Source organism: Mustela nigripes, chromosome 10, assembly GCF_022355385.1.
Source record: "Mustela nigripes isolate SB6536 chromosome 10, MUSNIG.SB6536, whole genome shotgun sequence".
Taxonomy (NCBI): Eukaryota; Metazoa; Chordata; class Mammalia; order Carnivora; family Mustelidae; genus Mustela; species Mustela nigripes.
Genome location: NC_081566.1, coordinates 58,871,326 through 58,896,223, shown reverse-complemented (window position 1 = coordinate 58,896,223; position 24,898 = coordinate 58,871,326). Strand labels below are relative to the sequence as shown.

General features: G+C 49.1%; 1 protein-coding gene across 1 annotated transcript in view; it reads right to left on the bottom strand.

The window, feature by feature from the left end:
• Nucleotides 1-277: 277 nt before the first annotated feature.
• The window catches only part of LMX1A (LIM homeobox transcription factor 1 alpha), a 153,083-nt gene continuing 128,462 nt past the window's right edge, over nt 278-24,898 (bottom strand). The window contains exons 4-8 of the mRNA XM_059414121.1: nt 8,797-8,969; nt 6,044-6,121; nt 4,660-4,729; nt 1,874-2,044; nt 278-456 (exon numbers count right to left, since the gene is read on the bottom strand). Of these exons, the coding sequence (XP_059270104.1) occupies nt 296-456; nt 1,874-2,044; nt 4,660-4,729; nt 6,044-6,121; nt 8,797-8,969 (653 nt within the window). The 3' untranslated portion in view covers nt 278-295. The remainder of the gene's footprint in view (nt 457-1,873; nt 2,045-4,659; nt 4,730-6,043; nt 6,122-8,796; nt 8,970-24,898) is intronic.

Genomic DNA, 24,898 nt, shown 5'->3' with positions numbered 1-24,898 from the left:
CTCTAGATACCTATAGTTTGCATAAGAATGTCTATATTAAAAGTCCCTGTCCTTAGAGATAAACACATCTTCACACCTAAAGCTAAGACTTATCAGAAACGTGAAACTATGCGATCCGTTACGTGTTCAGTCTTTGGAAATGCCGAGCTACATCAGGTCGTAATATAACAGCATCCCCGACAAAACTCCCTCCCCAGCCCACCTCTTTCCTGGCCTCCCCATCCTAACGCCGGCCGACCCCTCGCGGCCTACGGTTGTTCTGGGTGGGAGCCCAGCCACAACTCGAGGGGAAGACTCAAGAGGTAAAGTAAGAATTCTGCATGGAGTACAGGTGGTCGATGGGGTTTCCCACTCGGGACTGCAGGGGCCCGGCTTCTGAGGTCGCTAGGAAACAGTCACCCAGGTTGCTGAGGGAGGTGTCGTCACTATCCAGGTCGTGGAAGAGGGGTTCGGCACCTGAAATGGAGACGACATGGTCAGGAGGGTCCCGAAGAAGGATTCCCTTTGGGATCAGGAATGTGGGGGAGTGCAGCCAGCGGGATGCCGTGGGGCGGGCGGAGGGACAGCCAGGAGGGGAGTGGGACGGAGGGGACCCCATCCCTCTGCAGAAGACCTCTCAGGGCCTTAGCGGGCTCCAGCGGAAAGCCCAAGCACAGAAAACAGTATCAACTAGGACAGGCCAGAGGCCCGAACGGGGTGCCGCAGCAGCAAATGTCAGAACGTCTAGACGGTGAGTTTGGGGAGTGGGCAGGAAGGGGCACCTCCACCTGGGGGGGGGGGCAGGGCTCCGGGAGGACTCAGCCCCCAAAATGGTTCTTGAATGTGCATCGGGAAGAAAATCAACACGGGCTCTGTGAAGGAGGCTCGTGCCGCCTCCGGGGTCACAGGGGTCCGTTCAAACAGCAAGATCACACCGAGTGTCTGCTGCCTCCCCGAGTGTGTCCTGCAGAGGAAGGAGGGTTAGGGGCCCACCCTGGGCTAGTTTACACCCGGGACAGAGAAGATGGGAGGGCCAGCTGTGGATCGCTCGGGGACCCCAGTGACAAGAACAGAGGCATCTTCCCCTCAGCCTCCGCACGTGTGATCTGCTCAGACGCTCCCCGGTTTGTCCGAATGAGGGTCAGTGAAGTCTGCAGAGCTGGATCTTTGTCCCAGTCTGCTGCACACGTCACATGGGAGGACAGCGGTCACTTCAACACGGTTTTTAATGAAGGCAAAAAAAAAAAAAAAAAAAAAAAAAAAGGCATTTGCTTGACAAAAATCTGTGAGCTGAGCCATGTCTCTCTAATGCCGTTTTGAAGGTTTGCCAAATAAAACTGTATTTTTAGCTATCAGTGCGGTTTATCACAGATGACCCAGATTAGATGCATCACATATGCCACTGACCTTCTCTGTATAAAAACACAGTGACCTTCATCTGGCCCTGAGACTGAACTTCAGCCCTCCACTCCGGAGCTCACGCACGCCATCAGCGTGCCCCGGCCCGGCTGCTGACCGTCCGCTGAGGCAGCAAGCAGGGCAGGTAGGGGAGCCTAAGCCAGCCTCACGCCCGGCACTAAAGGCAGCCCCAGCTGGGGTGGGCTGAGAGCAGGCAGGGGTTGCTCTACACCCCACAGTTCTGGTCACGCTTCAGGAGCGCGTTTGGAGCCCCTAAGTAACATCCGTTCAATGAGAAATGGTGCTTTCTCGAATGGAACTATCACAAACGACTCTGTGTGCTAGTCCTTCTTCTGCGGCCACTGGTTACATGATTCTAGTGGCATTTTCTGGGCACGTACTCTGCCGGCTGCTTCGGTGAGGATCTGGGAACCGCACAGATGTGTCGGGGAGGAAAGGCTGTGAGAGGTCCCTGAGGGGTGGGCATCCGTCTTACCGTACGGGTGCATGTGGTCCCCCGGCATCTGGGGAGGGGTGAGGCCCTGTCGGAAGGGGTCTGAGCTGTAGACACTCTGCTCAATGGCCAGGAGCTGCTGTGGGGTGGGCAGAGCCGTGTAGGGGTTCATGATTCCTTCCATCCCAGCATTCCCGCTGCCGTTGGTCTGAGCTGGGGACAGAGAAGGCAGGTCATTCTCCAAGTGCAGCACGGGATCCCATGCTAGGAGAGAAGGCTGAGAGCATCTTCCGAAATTCATGTCCCCTGCTGCCCGGTGTCCCGACCCAATACCAGCCTTTGCTATGACTTTGGAAGGAGGAGTGAGAGGGGCGGGTGCCTGTGATGCCACGGGCCCCAGACGTGGAGTGGGACGTGCTGTGTCTGCCATCCCACTGTGGGGACCCCACCACACAGACTTCTCACAGGCCTGCTTGAGCAGCCCGGCCACACGGCAGCTGGCTTCCCCAGAGCCAGCAACCAGGCAGAGCACAAAGCAGAAACTGCCGTGTTTGTTGTGACCTTACCTAGGTCAGCCCTAGTCAGCGTCCAAGAGGATGGCACAAGGGTGACAAGCATGGAGAGATCATTTCACTTCCTGGCTCTTGGTTTCCTCATGTATAAAATGGTCCAGAATGAGGCGACATCAGTGGTTCCCAGCCTGTGCCCCACCCCCCAAGGGCCATCATGGGTCATCCTCAGAGAACAGGGATGGGGAAGGTGCAGTTGAACTTGGAGAGCTTCTTCGAAATACATCATTAAATCCAAGGTGTTTGATGCTACACACAAGTTTGGCAGTCCCTGGAGGGGATGGATCTAAAGACCCTTCAAGCATCCCCTACTGGGAGAGCGTCAGTCAGGTGGGGTTCGTGACTCCAGCCCTGCTGACCTTGTGGAACGGAGAGCAAGAGTCCGTGAGGCATGTGAACATGCTTTGGAACAACTTGCTACACTTGCGTAGAAAAGTTCTGGAGACTAGAGGACTCACGTCCTGCCTCCACATCCTGCTGTGGGGTTCTCTGAACATCGGCCTCTGAGCTCTCAGAGACTCTACTCCCCACGAGCTTCTGCTTTCTTATATCAGCCCTAGGATTTTGCCCTCGGAGTTGCCCTTTGAGTTCTCCAAAGCCTCAAGCACTCTGAATGTGTGTTCTCATAACGCCTTGCTGCGTTCTCCACCTCCCGAGCGTGCTGGCCTGTAAGAGTCCACATGCATGGCTTCTCCATGGCCGTGACCGTCTCTGAATTTCCCGGAGGCCCAGTGCAACAGGGCTGGTAGGCGTCATTCTCCCTCCCCAGGGACAGTCAGCCTGGGGTGCCAGGAAGCAGAAAGGCTGGTCCCAGATCAAATAGCTCTGGGAGTGGAGCAGGAGCAGCATCTGGGTCTGCTGACTAACCTGCCCCAATAACCTTCCCCAGTCCCCATGTCCTTGCTTAACTTCCCTCTCTGAGCATCTATCTTGATGTTAAGACACTGTTTGGTGTAGAAAATGAGAAGCCACGACAAATCTGGGCTGCAGGAGTCAGATTCTACACTGAGCCGAGCTCAGGTATCAAGCACAAGGCAAGGTCTATCCTGAAAGGGCAAGGAGTCCCGTCTGGGGCCCGAGAGCCAATGTCACAGTCATGGCCTTGTTCAAAATGTGGTCCGTGGGCCAGCAGTAGCGGGTGTCTGTTAAAAATGCAGAATCTCAGGGCCTACCCAGACTAGAGGAATCAGAATCTGTACTTTACCACATGTCAAGTGATTTCTGTGCACACTGATGGCTGACGATTCCTGTTTGAGGTACAAGCAGATCCCTTAGGGAATCCCGCTACAATGCTGTTGGGTGCATAGTCCTTTAAGAATGACATGGTCAGGGGCGCCTGGGTGGCTCAGTTGGTTAAGTGGCTGCCTTTGGCTTAGGTCATGATCCCAGGGTCCTGGGATCGAGCCCCACGTCAGGCTCCCTGCTCAGCGGAGAGCCTGCTTCTCTCTCTCCCTCTGCCTGCTGCTCTGCCTACCTGTGTTCTCTCTCCCTCTTTCTAATAAATAAATACAATCTTTAAAAAAATTCAAAAAAGAATGATATGGTCATAATATAGTTATATTTGATTTTTTTTCTTTTGGTTCCCTTGAAAGGTCCCACGATCTGTCCCTCTTGACTCCCTTCCCAGTGCTCACGTCAGCCGTATTAGCCACAAGAGCAAATGAAGGTGCTTACGGGAGGGGAGAGTTGGGGCAGCACGGCCTAGTGGAACCGAGGTTCAGAGACGTCTGCTCCGGTCCTGACTCACCCCCTAGTCAGCGAGGACCCCGGTCCCCCTTGTCTGCTCATCAGTGAGGTGGAGACAAAGGACTTCTCTGTTTCCCTGGTGCAAGGGTGTCAGACTCAGGTCGGCGTGAATCCATGAATGTGCCCAACCAGGGAGCGGGTTACTGTTTTACTCGCAGCATTTTTACTGTCTTTTGTTGTTTATGAAATGGATAAGTCACAGTGACGTCCTCCGTCAACTGATTTGCTGGGAAGGACAAGGATCTGGCTGTGGCCTGGGCCCTGCGGGGATTCCTGCCGCAGCCCCCGGGACTCTGGAGGTGGCTCAGACCACAGCAGTCAGCATCCCAGGCCTTGGCTCGTGCCTTCGACCTTCTCCCCCAGCCCCCGGGCCTCTATCCTCGCTGGAAGACCACCGTTCTTGGTGCAGGCAGGGCTTCGCCGAGCCCAGAAGTGGCCTTCCACCATCCACCAAGAGCCATGAGGTGGGCGAGGCCTGGACCCTGGCAGGCCTGGCTGGAGGGTCCCACTTACCGGAGCTCAGCCTCTGGGTGTTCTGCTGGTCCTGTTGCTGCTGCTGCTGCCTCCGGGCCAGCTTCTTCATCTGACAAGGAGAGGGGCGCTGGGTTAGGGGGTTAGATCGGGTGACCAGCAGCAGGGCCCTGCCGGGGATATACGAGCCTCGTGTGGAAAGCAGAGGGACCACACCCGCGCTCTCGCTCAGCAGAAGAGCCAGCAGCGCATTTGCCCACGGCTGTTTTGGGCTCTTCCCCTGCCACTGTGGGCCCATCAGCTGGCTGGGAAGCATGAGGCCGTCGGTCCTCACAAACACGGGGACGTCCCCTCAGCAGAGAAATGTCGCTGCTCATGTGGTGACAGTTTCAAGTGAGGTGTAAGTGCAGGGGCGTGGGGCCCACAGCAAGGGGCTGCTGATGGCGTGGCACCTGGTAAGTGGCAGGAGGCTGCTCCCCGCCCCCTCCCCCATCTGCTGGCTCTGGTGTTCGAGACGCTTGCCAGACCCACAGCCTCGGGGTAAGGAGCCGATCTCCCAGAGCACGCTGGTACCACCAAAACCTCCCGGAAGGAGCATCGTAACCCAACTTCTTGCACTGTGTTCAGTGGAACATTAGGGTTCCGTGAGACCCTAACAAAAACAAGCATTTCTCAGAGCTTCAAACTCCCCTGCTTTAGGAAGCCATGAGGTTACGGGGCCTCTCAAGCCTATGGAAACATGGGGTCCTCCCAGGATGAAGTGTGTACCCAGGGCTCTGCTAGAATTCAGTTAGGGCAGCGCCGTGCTATCCTAACCAATCATGATCAGATAGTGAGATAGGAAGTTATCACCCTCTACAGATTAGGACCCCAGATATATGGGCCATGGGCCACATGCCTTTCTAGGGGCAGGAAACTTGACAAGCGCAAGACTATGGTGCAGCAATGTGGACCCTGGTGGGCTCCGGAAGACAGTATGATGGTTGGGGTGTATATGGGGGCACTGAGTAAAGGTATTAGTGCCACCATGCTACCACATGGCCCCAGAGCTGTCACACGCACGCTATAGAAGGTTCTCTTGGCAATTTTAAATTAACTTTGGTAGCTGCATTAGTTAAAGGTGATTTAAAGAATCCATTTTTACCAAAAAACACAAAAAGACATTTATGCCAGCAGATGGCTGGCCAGATTCACAGTCACGGCCACCAGGAAAATCAGTCATTTCACTAAAACAAATGCCCTGCCTCTCCCCCAAGCAGGACAGCTGTGGCCCACATGACTGCCCACAACAGAATTTCTGAATCGTGAGAACTACTCTATCCAACGAGTTCTGGTTAGACAACACATCCACAAGTAGTAAGTCCTACCTACTGCTATTTTGGGAAACCAGCCACACAGAGACAGACGACAGTATGAAGCCGATTACCTTTGCTCTCTGGTTCTGGAACCACACCTGGACGACACGGACGCTCAGCCCTGTCTCTGCAGCCAGGGTCTCCCTCACCTTGACAAAGTGGAACATTAGAAACAGAGAAACATCGGCATCTCAGAGAGGGGGAAGAACATTCCCGACGCAGCGCATGGGGAGGCTGGCAGGCCGCATCTTGGTGGGAGCTGGCTAGTGGCTAATGGCCACTTTGAGCCCAGACACAAGACCATTGCTTCCCTTCTAGTGGAGGGAAGCCCTTCACCAGGTAAATAAAGGAGGGAATAACTCATTAGATGTGTGTTCCAAGACGGGTTTCCAAGTGGTTTTTGAACATGAGCAAGACCCATCATCGATCGTGCTTTCGGAGTCGATCCACGCCAATGTACAGACCTACTTAAGGAGAAATGAAGGTGAAAACCACTTTGCAATACAAACAGCGGTCTCTTGTTCTCTTCTGTTTCTGTTCCTTGACCTACATTTTGGTTCTGTCCCTCACAGCTCTAGGTGGCTCTGGGGGCTTCATGAATATTCATATTCACTGTTACCCTGAGCGAGCCCTCCTCAAGGAGAATGAGACCAGAGCCATCTGGATTCGGGTAGATCGAGAGCAGTCAGCTCTGACCAGAACATGTGCTGTGGCCCCGTAGAGACAGGACGGTCGGGATCCCCATGCTGAAGGATGGTTGAAACACTCCCCTCCATGCAGACACACGGTGAGGGGCGGGCAAGGTGGCAGGAATGGAAGAGTTGAGAAGCTCAGATTTTCTGAGAGCGAGTCTGAGAGACGCTGCCCTCTTGCTTAGATCCTGGGCAGACATGGGGTTAAACGCCTAACATGGGGGCAGAGAGCTCACAACGGGCCTTGGGAAGTGGTCCGCCTTCAACACACCACGTGGGCTGAGGCTTAGGAGAAGATGATTAAACCAGATCTTTAAGACACATCCTTCTGCTAAGCCAACTAAAATAGCAGTGTGCCCCGACCCCACCTCCACCTGCTGAAACCCTATCCATTTTTCAGAGGCCCAGCTCAAAAGCCACCTGTTCCACAAAGCCTTGCCTGATTCCCCAGACAGAAGTGACCTTTCCCTTCCCTGTGCTCCCACGGCTCCCGGCTGCCCCCCTGTAATGGTCCTCACAGCTTTCTCCCCCATGTTATGTGCACACACATCTCTTCCCTACTGGCTGGTGGCCTGCAGGCTGCCTGGCCGCCAGCACCAGCCACAGAGGCTGGGAGTCCAACCTGTAGAATTAGTAATAATAGAAGGAGATGATCATTGGTCCTTACCTAAGTCTGCTTTGGGGCTTTCCTTCCTCCCCGCTCCATGCCTGGAGTTTAAGGAGTATGAAGGCAGAGAAAGGTCTGCTGGAGGTCAAGTGCGATGGCAAACTGTACTATTGGTCAGTTCAGCAGACACGCCCCCTCCCTCCCCTGCACCCACAGGCAGGCCTTCCCCTGCCTCAGTTGGGGTTAGCCACATGACTTGTCTTGGCTCGTGGGATGAGTGTGAATACGGAATGTGTGATCCAAGGAGAGCCTTTCAGTGGGTTTGCCCGGTATGACGTGGCCTCCTGCCTTCTGCCATCCTCACGGGAACAGCGTGCTCCCTTGGCCTGGGGCCCCAGAGAGACAGGTGGAGCGGGCCTGGACCTGAGCCCAGCTGGGCCACAGCCAAGCTGCAGTCTAAGAGCAGGAACACGACGTCCGCTGGAAGCCACCAAGGTTTTATTTGTTATGACAGCAAAAGGTGACTAATACAGTAGAGAAAAAACAATGCTCGGTTTTTCAAAAATGTGTTTCCTCCACGAGATTCAACTGAAAAAGTTGTCTTACTTGGATAGCATCAGCAACGAGACTGAGCACGTGGCCGTCCATAAATGGCGGATACTTAATAAACCGGTGCAGCTGTCCGTGGCAGAGACTGCTGACTGTCCCCAGTGTCCCTTCTCTCCTTCCTCCCATTAACCACCGGTCAAGCTTCAGCAGGACATGTGGCCACCCAGGCCGACTCACTGCCCAACCCCCACAGAGGAGGCCAGTCATGGGATTAAACTCTGGCCACCATGTCTGAGTGCAAGTTTTACGCAGAATCTCGGGGCAGGCCTGCCTTCTACTCCCTCTTTCTCCACCACAGTGGCTGGAAAAGATGGCAGCATGAATGAACCCTGTGGCAGGGAACAGAGCTCCCTGCTGACCTTGGGCTGCTTAGCCCTGGACTGAGACATGAGATGAAAATAGACTCATACCTCATTAAACCACCGAAGTTCACATCAGCCCCATTTGTCCCGGTTCCAAACTGGAAACAATCCAAACACACACCGACCGGGGAGGGACAAACTGTGACACACCCGTACCGGGCAATACCCTTCAGCCACAAAGATGAATGAAGTAAGACATCAGTGAATCCCAAAGTCGCCACTCCAAGTGGAACAAACTAGACCCAAACTAAATAAATATATGTCTACAAACCGCTCCGTTTTTGCTCTCCTTGTTAGAGCATCTGGGTTCATCCCCATAACTGTACCTACTGTTCTTTCTATCGCTCTCTGTAAACTGAGCTGGCGGCCACTCAAAGTGGATATGCGTGCACAGAAGGGATTGGGGATCTGGAGCCTTCAGCAGGGCTCAAGGCCACCTGCACAGCCTCCCCCAACGCCTTCACTCCCCCACATGTCCATGGGCAATCCAGAGGAGGGCAAGATACACAAACAAGTGGGGCCCAGTCCCCGTTCCTCCCTTCTTTCCCCTGTACCTTCCTGCAAGGCTTGGAGGACACTTCGAATGAGGCCTTGAATGCTCTCCTCTGTTGGGTCGTCAAGATGGTTCTGGGACGTTTGGGGCGCTTATGGTCTTTGCCGTCTTCAGCAGCTCCTTTCCCTGCCCCGTGGGCTGACTTGCAAAGACTTTCTTCATCATCGCTTTTGCCTAAAAGATGAAGAAAACACTGTTAAGTTCTCCAAAGCCACTTTCTGGAGCTGTATGTTATTGTATAACAAGGCACTCGGGTCCGTGTTCCCGGGATGGCTTTCCAGGTGAGTGTAGGAACCTCCGAAGGATTGACGTGAAAGCCTCCACTAAGAGGCCAAGGAAAGTCCTTCTAACATCTGGAGACAGCAACCAGAGAGTCTACCACTATGGCTCCAAACATTTTCCCAGGGTGGTGTCTTAGCTCCAAAGTTACTAACTATATCACCTTGAGCAAGGCACTAACTCTCTGACTTGGTTTCTTCACGTGCAAAACTGGGACAGGAGAGAACCCACGTCTTTCAGGCTGTTATGAGGATTAAATGAGTTTCTCAATAATGTGCTCAGAACTCTGCATGGCATGTAATAGATGCCCAAGAAGCACTGGTTATTAATATTCTTTCTTAAAAGTCATTTTTCCAAGTCTAGGCCTGGAGAAGTTTTGTGTAATTTCCTAGATACTGTGTCTGAAATTCTAGACACCGCCAGGGTGTGGAAAATATTACTGTTTAAAAGGCCATGGAGTAAATAAATAAATAAATAAATAAATAAATAAATGGCCATGGAGGACCAGCATTAGATTACCTGCAGGGACAGATAACAGAATGGACGTAACACAGGTAGTCGGGCAAAACTGCTTGTGTTTACAGTAACGATTAAAGTAACTGTATTTGCCTTTACGGGAATTACTTCACAAGCTGTGAGCAATTGGAGGAAGGAAGCAAAGCCTTCAGTAGCCATCCCAGCCTCTCCCAGGGCCCCTCTTGCATCATGGACAGAGATCCAGGCGTGAGTGAGCCACACACCTCCTGCTCTTCATCCTACCCTCCTCTGTAAAGGGGAAGGTGCATACGCCATTTTAGTTCAGACTTCTGTTGACTGTTCCATCCAAAAGGACAATGGCTTCTTTCCTCTGTGAACGTTCAGACATACAGTTGGAACATGACGGGACACTAACCCGTGAGTTCCTGGAGGGCACGGCCCTTTCAATGTCATTGAACAGGTCTGATGTGGGCACACCTGAGTCTCCATCCACCCTGGCCCCCCATTATAAGCATGGAGCTAGGAGAGTGTGGACATGCCCTGGGCCTCAGTTTCCCCACCTATACCACCGCAGCGAATGGTACCCCACCTCAGGGTACCGTGGTTCAGGGGTAGGGCTATCGTGTGCAAAGCACACAGGAGGCTTGAAATAGATGTGGAGAGAACATCTTTTCCTTTCTGCCTCATTCGCCTCAAGAGTACAGAGGGAAAACCCAGAAAGATTAAACAAGAGATAAAGAAGTATCCTCGTGACAAGGAGTGGCTACTCTGACATCTTCACCTCTGAGGCAGCTCTTCCCTGGGGCAAATCCAGTTAGCTGACCTCAGCCATCCCTCCGTAGGATCTTTCTAGAAGGATATTTTCAGAAGGGCAAGGAAAAAATGAACACATAAGAACTAAATACCATGGGGAAATAAGAAGACCCCACAAGAAGACAGACAGTGGGAAAAAAGGCACGGACTCCCCACACTCAGCCCTGCAAGGCCCTACACCCCACTGCTCAGAGACCCCCTCTCCCCAAAGCCCAGTCCTTCACCGAGGCCAAGAATTCTGTCTGCTGCTGGACGGTCGAAAGGATGTTCCTCTGTTACCGATGAGGCCTTCAGTGAGTTTTCTTTGGAAAATGGGCTGACACCCCCACTCCAGGCTCCTACAGACCTCCTGCGAGGCCAGCGATGAACAGGAGTGGAGTCTGGAATGAACGGCCATGAGATCCCACGTGCAGACTGCGTCTGAAAATGCACTTGTACAATTCACTGTCTCCCGCACCTGAAACTCCTATAACACTGCATGTTGACTCTACTGGAATTTCAATTAAAAGCTTAATTTTTTAAAAAGGCATTGGAGCATAGAAAATATCTCATCAGATAGACACAACAGAATAAAACGCAACTGTATAATTTAGGAACCTCATGTCTTATAACCAGTTTTGTCCACAAAATGATTATTTGCGATTGTTTTCTGGAGTCGGTCCGGGTCTCTGACAGTCACGCCGCAGGTGGTCTGATGCATATGCTTATGGATAACTAGGAAAACAAAACTCCTGAAAATGTAAGGTCTAAAATCATGCCAGATTCCTCAATGATGTCTCAGACACACTGCCATCCTTTGGGAGAGCAGTGTGGGCTCTGGAGTCTTCCAAACTCAGGTTTAAATTCCAGCTCGGCCAGTCATGTGTGATGTCGAGCAAATTCTCCAGACTCCAAGGTCTCACTGGGGAGAGTGATGGGGCTGTTGGCATTAAATGAGATACACGGAAAGGGTTTAGCGCTGTCTAGAATGTAGCAGGTGCCTACTAAATCATCACCGTCATCGTCACCATTATTACTTCAACATAAAAGAAGTATTCTTGATCCGAGACACATGTTTTCTGTTAATAGTTGCCTGTTGACGGGAGTCTGAGTTAAGGTTTTACAAACCCAGCATTCGTTTCTCTTTGCAGACATGACCCCAGCCAACACTGAGAGTCGGTTTAAGTACAGGAGCCTGTGAGTGCTCGTGAGAAGGAAGGTGAGGGCAAGAGAGTGGGGTTGGGCCAGTTCAGACCCAACAGTGTAACTGCTGCAATCTGTTGGGAGCCCCGGAGGCGGGCTGGCTGAGGCCCCTCGGGTCGCTGTGTTTCCCCCACTCCTTGTCTGGGATCCCGGCACCTTCCCCAAGAGCTGCTGCTCCATCACGAACAAAGGGGAGGAGGAGAGAGAACTCGTCCCTAGGCTAGTCCCCGGGGCCCCCTTAGGAGGACGTGGGAACACTGTGCGTGGCTCATTCCTCCTCTCCCCGTCCCTGGAGGAGGAGAGATGAAAACATTTGTTTTCAGAGGAGGAAGGTGAAGGGGCAGGAGGGGAGGACAGAAAGAACGAGATGAAGATTGGTCTCAAGAGTTTCTCTTGATGTTGTGGCACATTTTCTCCCTTCGATCCCTGTTTTCAGTTCCCAATCTCTCTCTTCTGTCTCCTCAGGACCCACCTTTTGCCTTCCAAGAAGAGCTTCATGTCCTAGACCAGGGGCCTACAACCTTTTTTTTTTTTTTTGGTAAAAGGCCAGCGAGGGTCTATTTTACTCTTTGGAGGCCTTACAGTCTAGTGCGACGACCGGCCTTTGCCACTGGAGCGCGGAAGCTACAGAGCATGAGTAGGCGTGGCTGTGTGCCAATAAGACTCTTCCAGAAACGGGCCCCAGGCCAGATCAGGCCTGCATACCATAGAGAGATGATCCCTTCCCTAGACCTCTCCTGACCTCCTGTTTTCCATCAAAACTTACAGATCCTCCATCCCAGTCTTACAGGTTCTGACTCTTGGGATGGAAAGCTCTGCTGACGGACACCAAGGCGTCCGCGAGGTGCACAGTCCGCCGTGTGCTCTCCCACGGTCAAAACCATGTATGCATCGAACAGAAAACGCCCCCAAGCGAACAGACACCTCTGTGGGATGTCAGGTGCCCTGGCAGAGCAGAGCAAGAGAGATTCCGAAGACGCAGTGCACAGGGGCCTCCTGGCATCTCTCAAGGTGTCAACAGACGCACGACCCAGCTGCCGAGGAGAAGAGAGACCGTCGCTAATGTCGCCCTGCTCCTGACCTGCGGGGCTGTAATTGTGACGGACAGCACGGGGCCCTCTGACTCTGCTGGGGAAGCGGCAGGCTGCTCCCAGAGGGGGGGTCCACTGAGGCTTCCTGCCCTCTCGTGCCATAGGGACAGGCCTGTCTGACCCGGACCCCAACTTCTCTGCCAAAAAACACGTGATACCCAAGAAGCACATCGATTGATGGGTCCAAGGGAAAGAGCTAGGAAAGTTCTCCCAGCACCAGCAGGAATGCTGGAGAGCAGAAGAGGAAGAGCCGCTTTGAAACAGCAGAGGCGTGGGAGTGGACGGAGGAGACGGCCCCGCTCCGTTGCCAGCGCTCCCACACCCCGATGCGGGCCGGAGCGATCCCTCATAATTTAAGCTGACACCCCTCCATGGAGATGAAAGGAACACCACTCGCTGTCTCCGACAACAAATGTCAGCCTCCCTGGAGGCCATTTAGACACAAACACGGCATCAATCTGACTCCTAGTGGGGACGTCCAGAGACTTATCTCCACGCACAGCCTACCATCGTGAAGTGAATTTGCTTGGCAAAAAGTCTGCACATGTTTCTCAGGGTTTTTCTTTCCCCTTTCTCATTTAAAAAAAAAAAAAAAAACCAAAAAACCTGGCTTGGTTCAGGGCTGTTCTTCCCCCTTGCCTGGCCCTCCCACTCGTTTATGACATGAGCAATCACAGATGAAAGACCCCGCCGTGGTTTATGGCCCTGAGACAGGCTGCACTACCTGTGGGGCCTCGTACATTCATTTCGGGTTGTTGGAAAAAATCCCAACGGCCCATAAACAGGGGAAGAGATATCTGAGCTTGGCCCAGGAGGTGGGGGGTGGGGGCAGAGCCCCGCGTGCTAGGGAAGGGAGAGGCAGGAACAGGCCTCAGATGCTTCCCCCGTGATGAGCCTCATAAATGTCGTTCAGGCTGGGGGAGGGTAGGGTGGGGAGGAGAGGAAGGGTCTGGGGCTTGCTGGGGGGGGGGGGGCAGGGAAAGGAGGAAGGGCGGTATGTATGAAGACAGGAAGCTCTTTCGGCTGCCGGCTGCATGTCAGGCTCGGAATTCCTTTCTCCTGGAGCCAAGCAGCCATCAACTCTAGGTGCAGCACAGCACCTAAAATCCAAGAGGCAAGACGATCCAGAAAAGTCAAGTCCGTGTAGCTCCTGTCTGAAACTGCCTTGCCCATGGTTCTGCACGGAGGTCTCGACTACAGCCAAACCCAGGTTCCCTTGAAAGATCGGACTTGGAACCGGTTCGTTGCACTGACTCAATGAGCATCCATCCTGGGTTCCAGGCAAGGACCAGGACAGCTCTGGGATCCGCAGAGGATGGAGACGCGCCCTCTGCTCTCACAGAGCTCTCAGATCTGGAAAGGGGAAAGACCCAAAGCCCAAATACGAATAACTCTCCTCCAAGGACCTAGGGAGGGCATCAGAGCAGGTGACACTGTGCAGGCGTCACTTGAACTAAAAAATGAGTCACACGAACAACATGCAGCAGTTCCAGATACAGGCGACAAGGCGCTGCCTGTCCCAAGAGCTGCCTGTGTCAATGGCACAGAAGCAAGACATCAACCCAGGAAGGGGGCTCATCAAGTAGCAGGTGTGTGGGCACGCCGTTCCAGCCCAGGGCCGCTCAGTGCACTGGGAGGGGTAACAAAGCCCCCAGACATAACCCCTTGCTCCTAAGGAACAGAAAACAGAGTTAGCACGTGGGAAACGGTGCAAAATGTTACATAGAATTTGGCTAAGTTCTTTGCACATGGTGAGAAACATTAACACAAATGTAGGCATTTAGAAAAGATGGTTCCGTGAGCCAGAGAAGCTAGTGGCAGCAGCTGAAACATGGGGACGAGGGAGATGAGGCTTTCCAGAGGTGGAGGGCGGGGAGCTGGAGTCCTGGAGAGCTCGGCCTGTCTCTGACCTCAGGATGGGAAGAAAATGAACATACGGCCAGGGACCAGGACGGGGGGCTCAGGGTCTCACTGGAGGGTACACAACTGGGAGGAAGAAGAAATTCAGGTGGAGAGGGGCCCTGATGTCCCAGAGCCGATGCTGTCAGCAACGATGAAGTGAATGACAAGGGGAATTCTGCGGCTGGAGCTACACGGCGGCAAGAGTGGACCAGGGAAGGCCTGGACGCCAGGCACGGAATTGCTGGGCCCAGGCAGGGTGCTGAGGAAATCACTCAGGCCCCAGGGCTAGCCAGGGACCCTGAGCAGAAGAAAATCCCCACACCCCAGGAACCAAGTCTGTGTCAGGCCCTTTGTGTCCAGGGTGCACAGGTCCTGTCATCTCCACGGCAACACGCATGGCAGGTCATACCATCCACTCTGCTCCCACCTAAGGAATAAGCACAGACTCAGAGAGGTTCGGGAATCTTCCCTCTAACACACAGGGCCCCGGAGGCAGGACCAGGTTTCATCCAAGGCCTGTCCACTTCCAGCCAGGCCCAAGGTGCTCCTGCAGAGAGGAGAAACAGACTTTTTTTTAAGAGATGGGAAGGGGGGGGGCAACCCTTGCGGGTCTCCTTCCTCTTTGGGGGTTTTGTCCTCTTAATAAACTCTTCTTTCCTGCCCACCAAAAGAGAGAGAGAGAGAGAGAGAGAGAATGGAAAGGGAGCAGGGGCAGGGGCAGAAGGAGGGGGGAGGAAGGAAGTTAAGCAGACTCCACGCCTAGTGCAGAGTCCGACAGGGGCCTCGATCTCACGACCCTGGGATCCTGCCCTGAGCTGAAACCAAGAGTTGGATGCTTAGCCAACTCAGCTACTCAGGCGCCCTGAGAAAAAGACCTTTTAACCAGCAAACCGGACATAAGTAAAGGACAGTTACCTGCGCCTATCCTGGCGTAAGAGTGACGACAGTGAGCTGCCCTGTGTCCCATAGTCCACTGGAAGATCACTCTTTACGTCAGGGGCTATGCAGAGTGGTAGAAAGTAGCTCTGGCCATGAAATAAGAGAGCTGGATTCTAAGCCCTAGTTCTGCTACTCGCTGTGGACCCTTGGATGTCTCCCACATCTCGGAGACTCCATTTCTTCATCTACAAGAGAATGTAAAAATCCCTTATGCTGACCTAATCCTTGGCATGGGTCATTTTACAACTGCATTGCTTCATTATTTCTATCACAGCCCTAGAAGCAGAAAATGTGTATTTGTCTTTCTTTTTCCTTTTATAGATGCATAAACTGAGGCCCAAGGAGGGGGTTGTACTGCCCAAGGGCACAGGGTCGGGATGCTGTGTCTTGTGCCCCCACGCCGCCTCTCCCTGCCTCAATACATGGGATTGTGATGAAGTTCCAAGGGTACGTGGTATTTGCAAATATCAGGGCCTGGCCGACTGCAGGTGGCGTCGCCATTATTAAAGAGTGAGGAAAGAAAGGCTCACGGCAAAGGCTTTCTCGGGGGCGAATCATTCCCCACAAGCTCCTGCTGGAAAGCCATTCTTTTCTGTCCAAAAGGGACGGGAATGCTCCTCTCTCCCCCACACATACCTTACCACTGCAATCCCAGCCGCGATCTCCGATCACAGGGCGCTAAGTCTTTCCAGCGCACAGCAGACAGAGGCCAAGTGCACGCCTGAGTCGGCTGGGGGTCAAGTGTCCCAGAAAGGCACCTTTGTGCGGCCAGGCCCACAACGGATGGGGACTTCTGTGCCAAGCAGGGAGAGGGGCCAGTGGGCCAGCCAGGACCCCAAAGTGGGTAACATCTCCACTCTGGGGATGCTGGCAGGTGCCACAGCCTGGACACCCGCTTGCTTGCCTCAGCGGGCCGGTGCCCCCGAGAGGGAAGCCTTGCCAGAGGAGGCTCAGAGGGAAACACGACAGTATTGGTGCAGGTTGCTGGGATTATTGTGGATTTGCCTCTGTTTGGGGCTTTTTCATGTTTGAACAGGCTTTGTGCTAACACCTACCCTGCCTCTCTCCCTCTCAACTCTGCACACTCGTGCACACGCACACACACAAACACACATGTGCACACACACACGTGTGCACACACTGCATCTTTCCTCCTGAGTTCTTCGACCACTTTCCCCGTTTTAATAAAAACACGTTTACACACGATCCAAATTGTTAAGTGCAGGTGCAAATGCGGACCGCCCCTGCCCAGACTCGTCCTACGTGGAAACACTAGTAACTGTGGCACCACGGGATTCCTCTACACCAGCGTCACAGCGTGCAAATCAAGAACAGACCAAAACTCTCCCCGAAAGCCAGGACATGTGCTGTTTTGGTTTGGCTAGCATCAGAGACAGAGACTGGAAGCTTGTAACAGGCCACTTCGGGTATCTGAGGCTCAGGGCTCAGCCTCAGGAAACGTTCATTAACCCGGCGACACCAGCGGTTCACTAGGTGTGGGGTATGATATGCATAACCTTATTCCAGGTTAAAGGGGTGCCTGGGTGGCTCAGTCAGTTAAGCCTCTGCCTCTGGCTCAGGTCACGATCCCAGAGTCCCAGGATCAAGCCCTGCGTCAGTCTCCCCGCTCAGCAGGGAGACTGCTTCTCCCTCTGCCTCTCCTCTTCCCCCTTCATGCTCTCTCTCTCAAATAAATAAATAAAATCTTTTTTAAAAAAAAACCAACAAACCATCATCCTAGGTTAATTAGTAAGGTCTGAGTGCATCTGCTCTGGTTTAGACACAGACTAAAGTAGATCAAATACTGTATCTCTTCGGGGGAATCCAGTTTCTCTGCAGTAATTATTACTAGTCTTCAGGAGGATAAAATTATCTGAGAAAATGAAACTGTTTCAAGTCAGGGTTGGGAGACAAGGGGTTAGTTATCTCTCCAAGTTAAGAAAGACCCAGACAACAACTGTCTAGGTGACCGGGAAGCTGAGTGAGCCGGCGGACACTGGAAATGTTCTCACAGAAGTGAATCCTCCCTGGATAAGTTCATTGTGGACTTAATCATACGGGCGCCTGGGTGGCTCAGTCGTTTAGGTGTCTGCCTTCGGCTGAGGTCATGGTACTGGAGTCCCAGGATGGACTCCCTGCTCAGCAGGGAGCCTGCTTCTCCCTCTCTCCCTGCCTGCTGCTCTGCCTACTTGTGATCTCTCTTGCGCTCTCTCTCTCTGGCAAATAAATAAATAAATAAGATCTTTAAAAAACATTTTTTTTAAAAATCATACAGAGGAATTGCTCAGATGACACAGCTGATCCAACCACCTGTGTCCTTGGCAGAGACATCCTGGTTGGGATTAGGCCCTGTGCTGGTTCGAAGGGGCAAGCTGAGGCCAGGACCCCGGCCAGGTCGGTGCCCACAGATTCTATCTAGTTCATCCCACAAAACTGAGAGATTCAAAACAGCAGGTAAAAGTGAGGTCAGACACACAGTCTCTGTGCTTACCTCCATCACTCACAGGCTATGTGACTTAAGGCCCGTGACCTATCCTCTGAGCCCTACCCTCCTAAGTTATAAAATCAGGGGAATAAAGACCCCACTGTTAGGGTTTGAGAGCTCAGAAGTAGGAGTAGATAAAAGCACTTTTTAAAAAAAAATAGTAAAACACTATAAAAATGTAAGATATTTTCAATGTTTTTATTTCTACTATGTCTCCTGATGGCTTAGGAAACTACTGCTTGTTTCCATTGACGATGAAACTCCCATGCCTCACCCAGAATGTTCCACCATTCCACAGCTACACTGGCCATGCACCTACCACATACAGACATGGGGTGAGATGGTATGGACAAGAGGAATAAAGTCTCTGCCTTCCTATCTCTGGTGGGAGAAGACAGTGAGTAAATAAAGAAAAACATAATTCAGTCTATGACAACATTAAATGCCTGGCATAAAATAAAATAAAGCTACCGAAGGACCAGGGAGAGCAGAGAACACCTTTCTCAGGTCCATACTTCGGTACCAAAAAGATCCAGATCTTCTCCAGGGTCCACACTCCACTCCCTTCTCTGTCAGTTCCTTCCCTTTCCAAAAACCCAGAGCCCAAGTTTGTCTACCTCAAACCTTTATTATCCAAGAATATTTGAGTTAGAAGACAACTTCTTATGTTGTCTTACGTTCTCTAACCACTAGAGCTGAAAATAATATCATAAACTCTAAGTGCGGGTTTGTTTTCTTTTAATCAATTAATAAAGAATGTATTATTAGTTTCAGAGGTACAGGTTAGTGATTCATCGGTTGTGCCTAACACCCCGGGCTCATTATATCCTGTGCCTCTTTAATGCCCATCCCCCAGGTACCCCATCCCCCACCTCCCTCCCCTCCAGACACTCTCAGTTGTTTCCTATGACTAAGAGTCTCTTTTGGTTTGTCTCCCTCCCTGATAAAGTCTTATTTTATTTATCCTTTCCTTCTCCTATGATCCTCTGTTTTGTTTCTTAAATTCCACATATAGGTGAAATCATACGATAATTGTCTTTCTCTGATTGACTAATTTCGCTTCGCAGAATACCCTCTAGTTTTATCCATGTCATTGCAAACGGCAAAATTTCATTTTCTGGTGGCTGAGTAATATTCCGTTGTATATACAGACCACATCTTCTTTATCCATTCATCTATCAATGGACACCTGGGCTCTTTCCATAGTTTGGCTATTGTGGACACTGCTGCTATAAATATTGGCATGGATTTTTGGAAAAAAGTACTGCATTGGACCAAACTAAGAATTCTTTTGGATGTACTTCTGGAAACAGTATAGCAGAGTGGGTAAAAGCAGTGCTTTGGACCCACATAGTTTGCTCTATCATTTTATTATTTAGCTGCTGCTCTTGGTCACGCTGCCTGGCAGCAAGTCTTGGCCTTCCCATCTGCAAAATGGTTAAAAGCACCTACCCAATTGGCTAATTATAATAGTGAAACCAAACAACTTATGTATGGTATTTATGGTACTGAGCTTATGGTAAGAACTTAATAAATGCTCACTAAATAAATATTATCATTATAATTCTATTTTCCATGTAAGTAGAATAAGCTGCTAGAAAACAAAGAAACATCTAAATAATCATTGTATCCTCCACCACAGAGCACCATGCTGAGCACTTGGGAGATTGATAATTGGTTGTTAAATATTTCGTGTCCAATTAGTACAGAATGGACAGAATGAAGCCAAGAGTCACACTGGCGGTGCATGGCACAAACAGGCCCACCGCAGAGTTCTTTCTTCCCATTTTTCACAAATCCATTTCCCAATGCCAACCAACTTCCTGTGGTTACAGAAATTGTTGGAGAACCATACTCGGAGTACAGGTGGTTTGAGATGTACGTCCCTTAAACTATGATCTGAATTTCTCTTTCACATTGCTACTGACCCTACAGAAGCCCTGTGTTTCATCACCACCCAGTTGTTTTCACGAGGAGGAGAAGACAGCAGGCCTTAAAAAAAGAGAAACCCCAAATGATGACAATTAGGGATAAAGGGAAGAAGAAGGGAAACCAAAGAAAAGTAAACTGGGCATATGGACAGAGAGAGGCCAGCACCATGAAGCAGGGACCATGGTGCAATCTGTCCTCTAGCCGGTCTACCAGTGATGGGGACACATGGTCCCCAGGGATAGCTACGGGGAGGAGGGAGAACTTGGCCAGGAGGCCCTCAGCCCTCTTGGGTTACCCTTCCCAAGTGAGACATCTTCAACCAATATTCACGTGGCCGTGGTCCTTCACAGTGAGGATATGTGATTGGGCTTGGAAAACAAGTTTTTTTTTTCTGCAGAAAGAGCTTTCCCTAAATTAACTATAAACTGAGTATAATTGTGTGCCCTAAAACCCACTACAACCATTTGGAGAATATTCAAGGCCATCGCCCGTAAGTGAAAGTGCGTGTCCTGAGAGGATCCTGACATTGAGGAAATCATTTCTGAGAGCACTCACCATGAAGACTTCATGTAATTAGCTAGCTTTACATTTCTAACACTGAAAACTCTTCTCAACACCATCGTTACTTGTAAACTCGACAGCGTATTGTTGAAATAACAGAAGGAGGAAGGATGGTGTTGCTCTGAACCAAAGACCACTGTAATTATAATCTAGACTCTCAATCAGTTTTTCTCAGATTTGAGCATGGCTTAGAACACCTGGAGAACTCGTTAAACATGGATTGGTGGGCCTCTCTCCCCCGACCCAGAGTCTCTGGGATGCTGGGCCTTGCCCCCAGTAGGTCTGGGACAGATCTGTGACTTTCCATTTCTAACAATGTCCCAGGTGATGCTGATGCTGCTGGCCCAGAAACCACACTCTGAGAATCACTGACCTAATACATTCCTCCCTCTCTTTGCATACCCCTACTCTTGCATGTATGCACAGGGAGATCCAGTAATCAAAATAGAGTCTTTTTTTTCCCAGTTTTATCAAGAAAAAATTGACATCCATCCATATACGTTTAAGGCAGACACCATGGTGGTTTAATTTATGTATATTGTGAAATTATAACCGTGATAGGCTCTGGTAACATCCATCTTCTCATATAGATAAAACAACAAAAAAAAAAGAAATGAAAAAATTTTCTCCTCGTGATGAAAACTCCTAGGCTTTATTCTCTTAACAACTTTGCATGCACCGTACAGCATGGTGAGCTGACCATGTCAGCCACCATCTCGTACATTCCATCCCTAATCCTTATTTATCTTGTAACTGGAAGTTTGTACCTTTTGATCACCTTCCTCCAATTCTCCTCCAATTTTCCCTCCAGGGTGCCTTTCTGGTAACCCTAAGTCTGATCTCCTTTTCTATGAGTTTTTTTGTTTGTCTGTTTTTTGTTTGCTTCTTTTTTAGATTCACATAGGAGATCGTATAGTATGTGCCTTTGTCTGGCTTATTTCCTTTAATATAATGCCTTTAAGGTCTAACAATGTTGTCGCAAATGATACAGCTGTCTTGTTTTGCTGGATAATATTCTGTTATATATATGTGGGTATATATATTTATATATTTATATATATATATATATAACTACGTGTGTGTGTGTATATATATATATATATATATATATATATATATATAACTCAACTTCTTCATCCATTCACCTATTTTTTAAAAGATTATATTTACTTATTTGACAGACAGAGATCACAAGTAGGAGGAGAGGCAGGCAGAGGTGGGGGGGGGGGAGCAGGCTCCCTGCTGAGCAGAAGGCCCAATGCAGGGCTCAATCCCAGGACCCTGGGACCATGACCCAAGCTGAAGACAGAGGTCCCAACCCACTGAGCCACCCAGGTGCCCCCATCCCTTCATCTATTGATGGACATTTAGGTTTCCATGTCTTTGCTTACCATGAATAATGTTGCTGTGAACATGGAAGTCCAGATACCTTTCTAAGATCTTGATTTCAATTCTTTTGGATATATGCCCAACAGTGGAAATGTTGGATCATATGGCAGTTCTATTTTTAATTTTTTTGAGGATCCTCTATACTGTTTTCCATAGAGGCTACACCAATTGACATTCCCACCAACAGTGCACAAGGGTTCCCTTTTCTCCATATCCTTGCCAACACTTGTCATCTTTTGTCCTTTTGATGATGGCCATTGTAACAGAGATGAGGTGGTATCTCATTGTGGTTTTCATTAACATTTTCTTAATGATTAGTGATGTTGAGCAACATTTCATGTGCCTATTGGCCTTCCATATTATCTTTCTTGGAGAAATGAGTATTTATATCATTTGTCCATTTTTTAACTGGGTTATTTGGGGATTTTTGCTACGGAGTTGTAGGAGTTCTTTATATATTTTGAATATGAACCCCTTATCAGGTATATAGTTTTTAAGTTTTTTCTCCCATTCCACAGCTTGCCTTTTCACTTTGATGGTTTCTTTTGTGGAGCAGAAGGTTTCTTAGTTTGATGTAGTTCCAGTTGTCTATTTTTTTATTTTATTGCTTGGGCTTTGGTGTCCTATCCAAAAAATCATTACCAAGACCAATGTCAAGAAGCCCTGTTCCTATTTTTTTTTCTAGGAATTTCCTGGATTCGGGTCTAGCATTTAAGTCTTCAACCCATTTTGACTTAACTTTTACGTGGTGTAGAATATGAATCCAGTTTCATTCTTTTACATGTCAATATCCAATATCCCAGCACTAATTATTGACGTGACTGTCTTTTCTCCATTGAGTAATCTTGACTTCCTTGTCAGATATTAGTTGGCCTTTTATGCTTGGGCTTATTTCTAGGTTCTTAATTCTGTTCCACTGGTCTATTGGCCCATTTTTATGCCAGCACCATACTATTTTAATGACTACAGCTTTATTGTATAGCTTGAAATCAGGAAGTGTGATGCCTCCTCCTTCATTCTTCTTTCTCAGGATTTCTTTGGCTATGTGGGACCCTATATGTTCTACATAAATTTTAGGACTTTTTTTTCTACTTCTATAAAAAAATGCCTTTGGAGTCTTGATAGAGACTGTGCTGAACCTATAGACAACTTTCAGTAATATTAACATTGTTTCAACAGTATTAATTCTTCCAATCCATAAACATGAGATGTCTTTCCACTTATTTGTGTCTTCAATTTTTAAGAATATTTTATTTATTTATTTGAGGGAGAGAGAGAGCGAGAGAGAGCACATGTGCACGGGGGGGGGGGGGGGGGGGGCAGAGAGAGAAAGAGAAGCAGACTCCTTGAACGGGAAGTCCTACCTGAGGCTTGATCCCAGGACCATGACCTAAGCCAAAGGCAGCCACTTGACCAACTGAGCCACTCAGGTGCCCCAAGATATGTTTTTATGCTTGAATTGATAAGAGTTTTTATCGTGAATGGATGTTGAATTTTGTTGAATGCTTTTTAAGCATCTACTGAGAAGATCATATCATTTTTTTCATTATATTAATGTGGTGTATCACACCCATTGATTCGTGTATGTTCAAACATCCTCTCATCCCAGGGATAAATTTCACATGATCATGGTGAACGATCCTTTTAATGTACTACTAAATTTGGTTTGCTAGAATTTTACTGAGAATTTTTGCATCTGTTTTCATCAGGGATATTGACCTGTGGCTTTCTTTACGTAGTTCCTTTTCTGGTTTTTGGTTTAAGGAAAATGTTGGCTTTGTAAAATGAGTTTGGGAGTGTTTCTTTCTCTTCAATTTTTGGAGAAAACTTGAGAAGGATTGATGTTAATTCTTTTATTTTTTTTAAGATTGTGTTTATTATCTGACAGACACAGATCACAAGTAGGCAGAGAGGCAGACAGAGAGAGTCACCCAGGTGCCCCATGATGTTAATTCTTCAAATGTTTGGCAAAATCCACCAATGAAATCATTCAGCCCTGAGTATTTCTTTATTGGGAGATTTTTATTAGTGATTCAATATCCTTACTAGATACTCATCTAGTCAAATTTTCTATTTCTTCCTGATTCAGTCTTGATGAGCTACACATTTCTAAGAATTTTTCCATTTCTTCTAGGTTGTCTGGTATATTGGCATGGAGTTTTTCTTAGTAGTCTCATAATTCTTTGAATTTCCATGCTATCTGTTATAGTGCCTCTTTTTTCATTTATAATTTCATCGATTTGGGTTCTTTCCCTTTTTATCCTGGTTAGTCTAACTAAGGGTTTGTCAATTTTGTTTATCTTTTCAAAGAACTAACTACTAGTGTGCTTTATCTTTCCTACTATTCTCTATTTATCTTTGCTTTAATCTTTATTATTTCCTTCTTCTGAAAGTTTTGGGCTCAGTTTGTTCTCCTTTTTCTAGTTCCTCAAGGCATAGAGTTAGGTTGTTAATTTGGGATATTTCTTGCTTCTTAATGGAGTCTTGTTGCTATGAACTTCTCTCTTGGAACTGATTTTGCTGTAGCCCATAAGCTCCAATGTGTTTCCACTTTCATTTGTCTCAGAACAATTTTTCCTCTTTAATTTCGTTTTTGAGTCATTGGACCTGGATATCCATTTCTCAGGTTTGGAAAATTTTCAGCCATTACCGCTTTAAATACACGTTCGGTCCTTTTCTCTTTCTCTTTTCCTTCTGGAATTCCCAAAAAGCATTGTTTCTTTCCATTCTGTTCTATAATTCCTATAGGGTTTCTTTATTTAAAAAATTTTTTTTTCTCTTTTTGCTTCTCTGACTAATTTCCAATGTCCTATCCTCCAGATCACTAACTCTTTCTTCTACATGGTGAGTCTACTTTTGAAACTCTCCATTAAGTCTTCAGTTCAGTTACTGTGTTTTTTAACTCTAGAATTACTGCTTGGGTTTATTTTTTATTTTTTTATTTTTTCAGTGTTCCAAGATTGTTTATGCACGACACCCAGTGCTCCATGTAATACATGCCCTCCTTAATATCAACCACCAGGTTCACCCATCCCCCCAACTCTTCTCCCCTC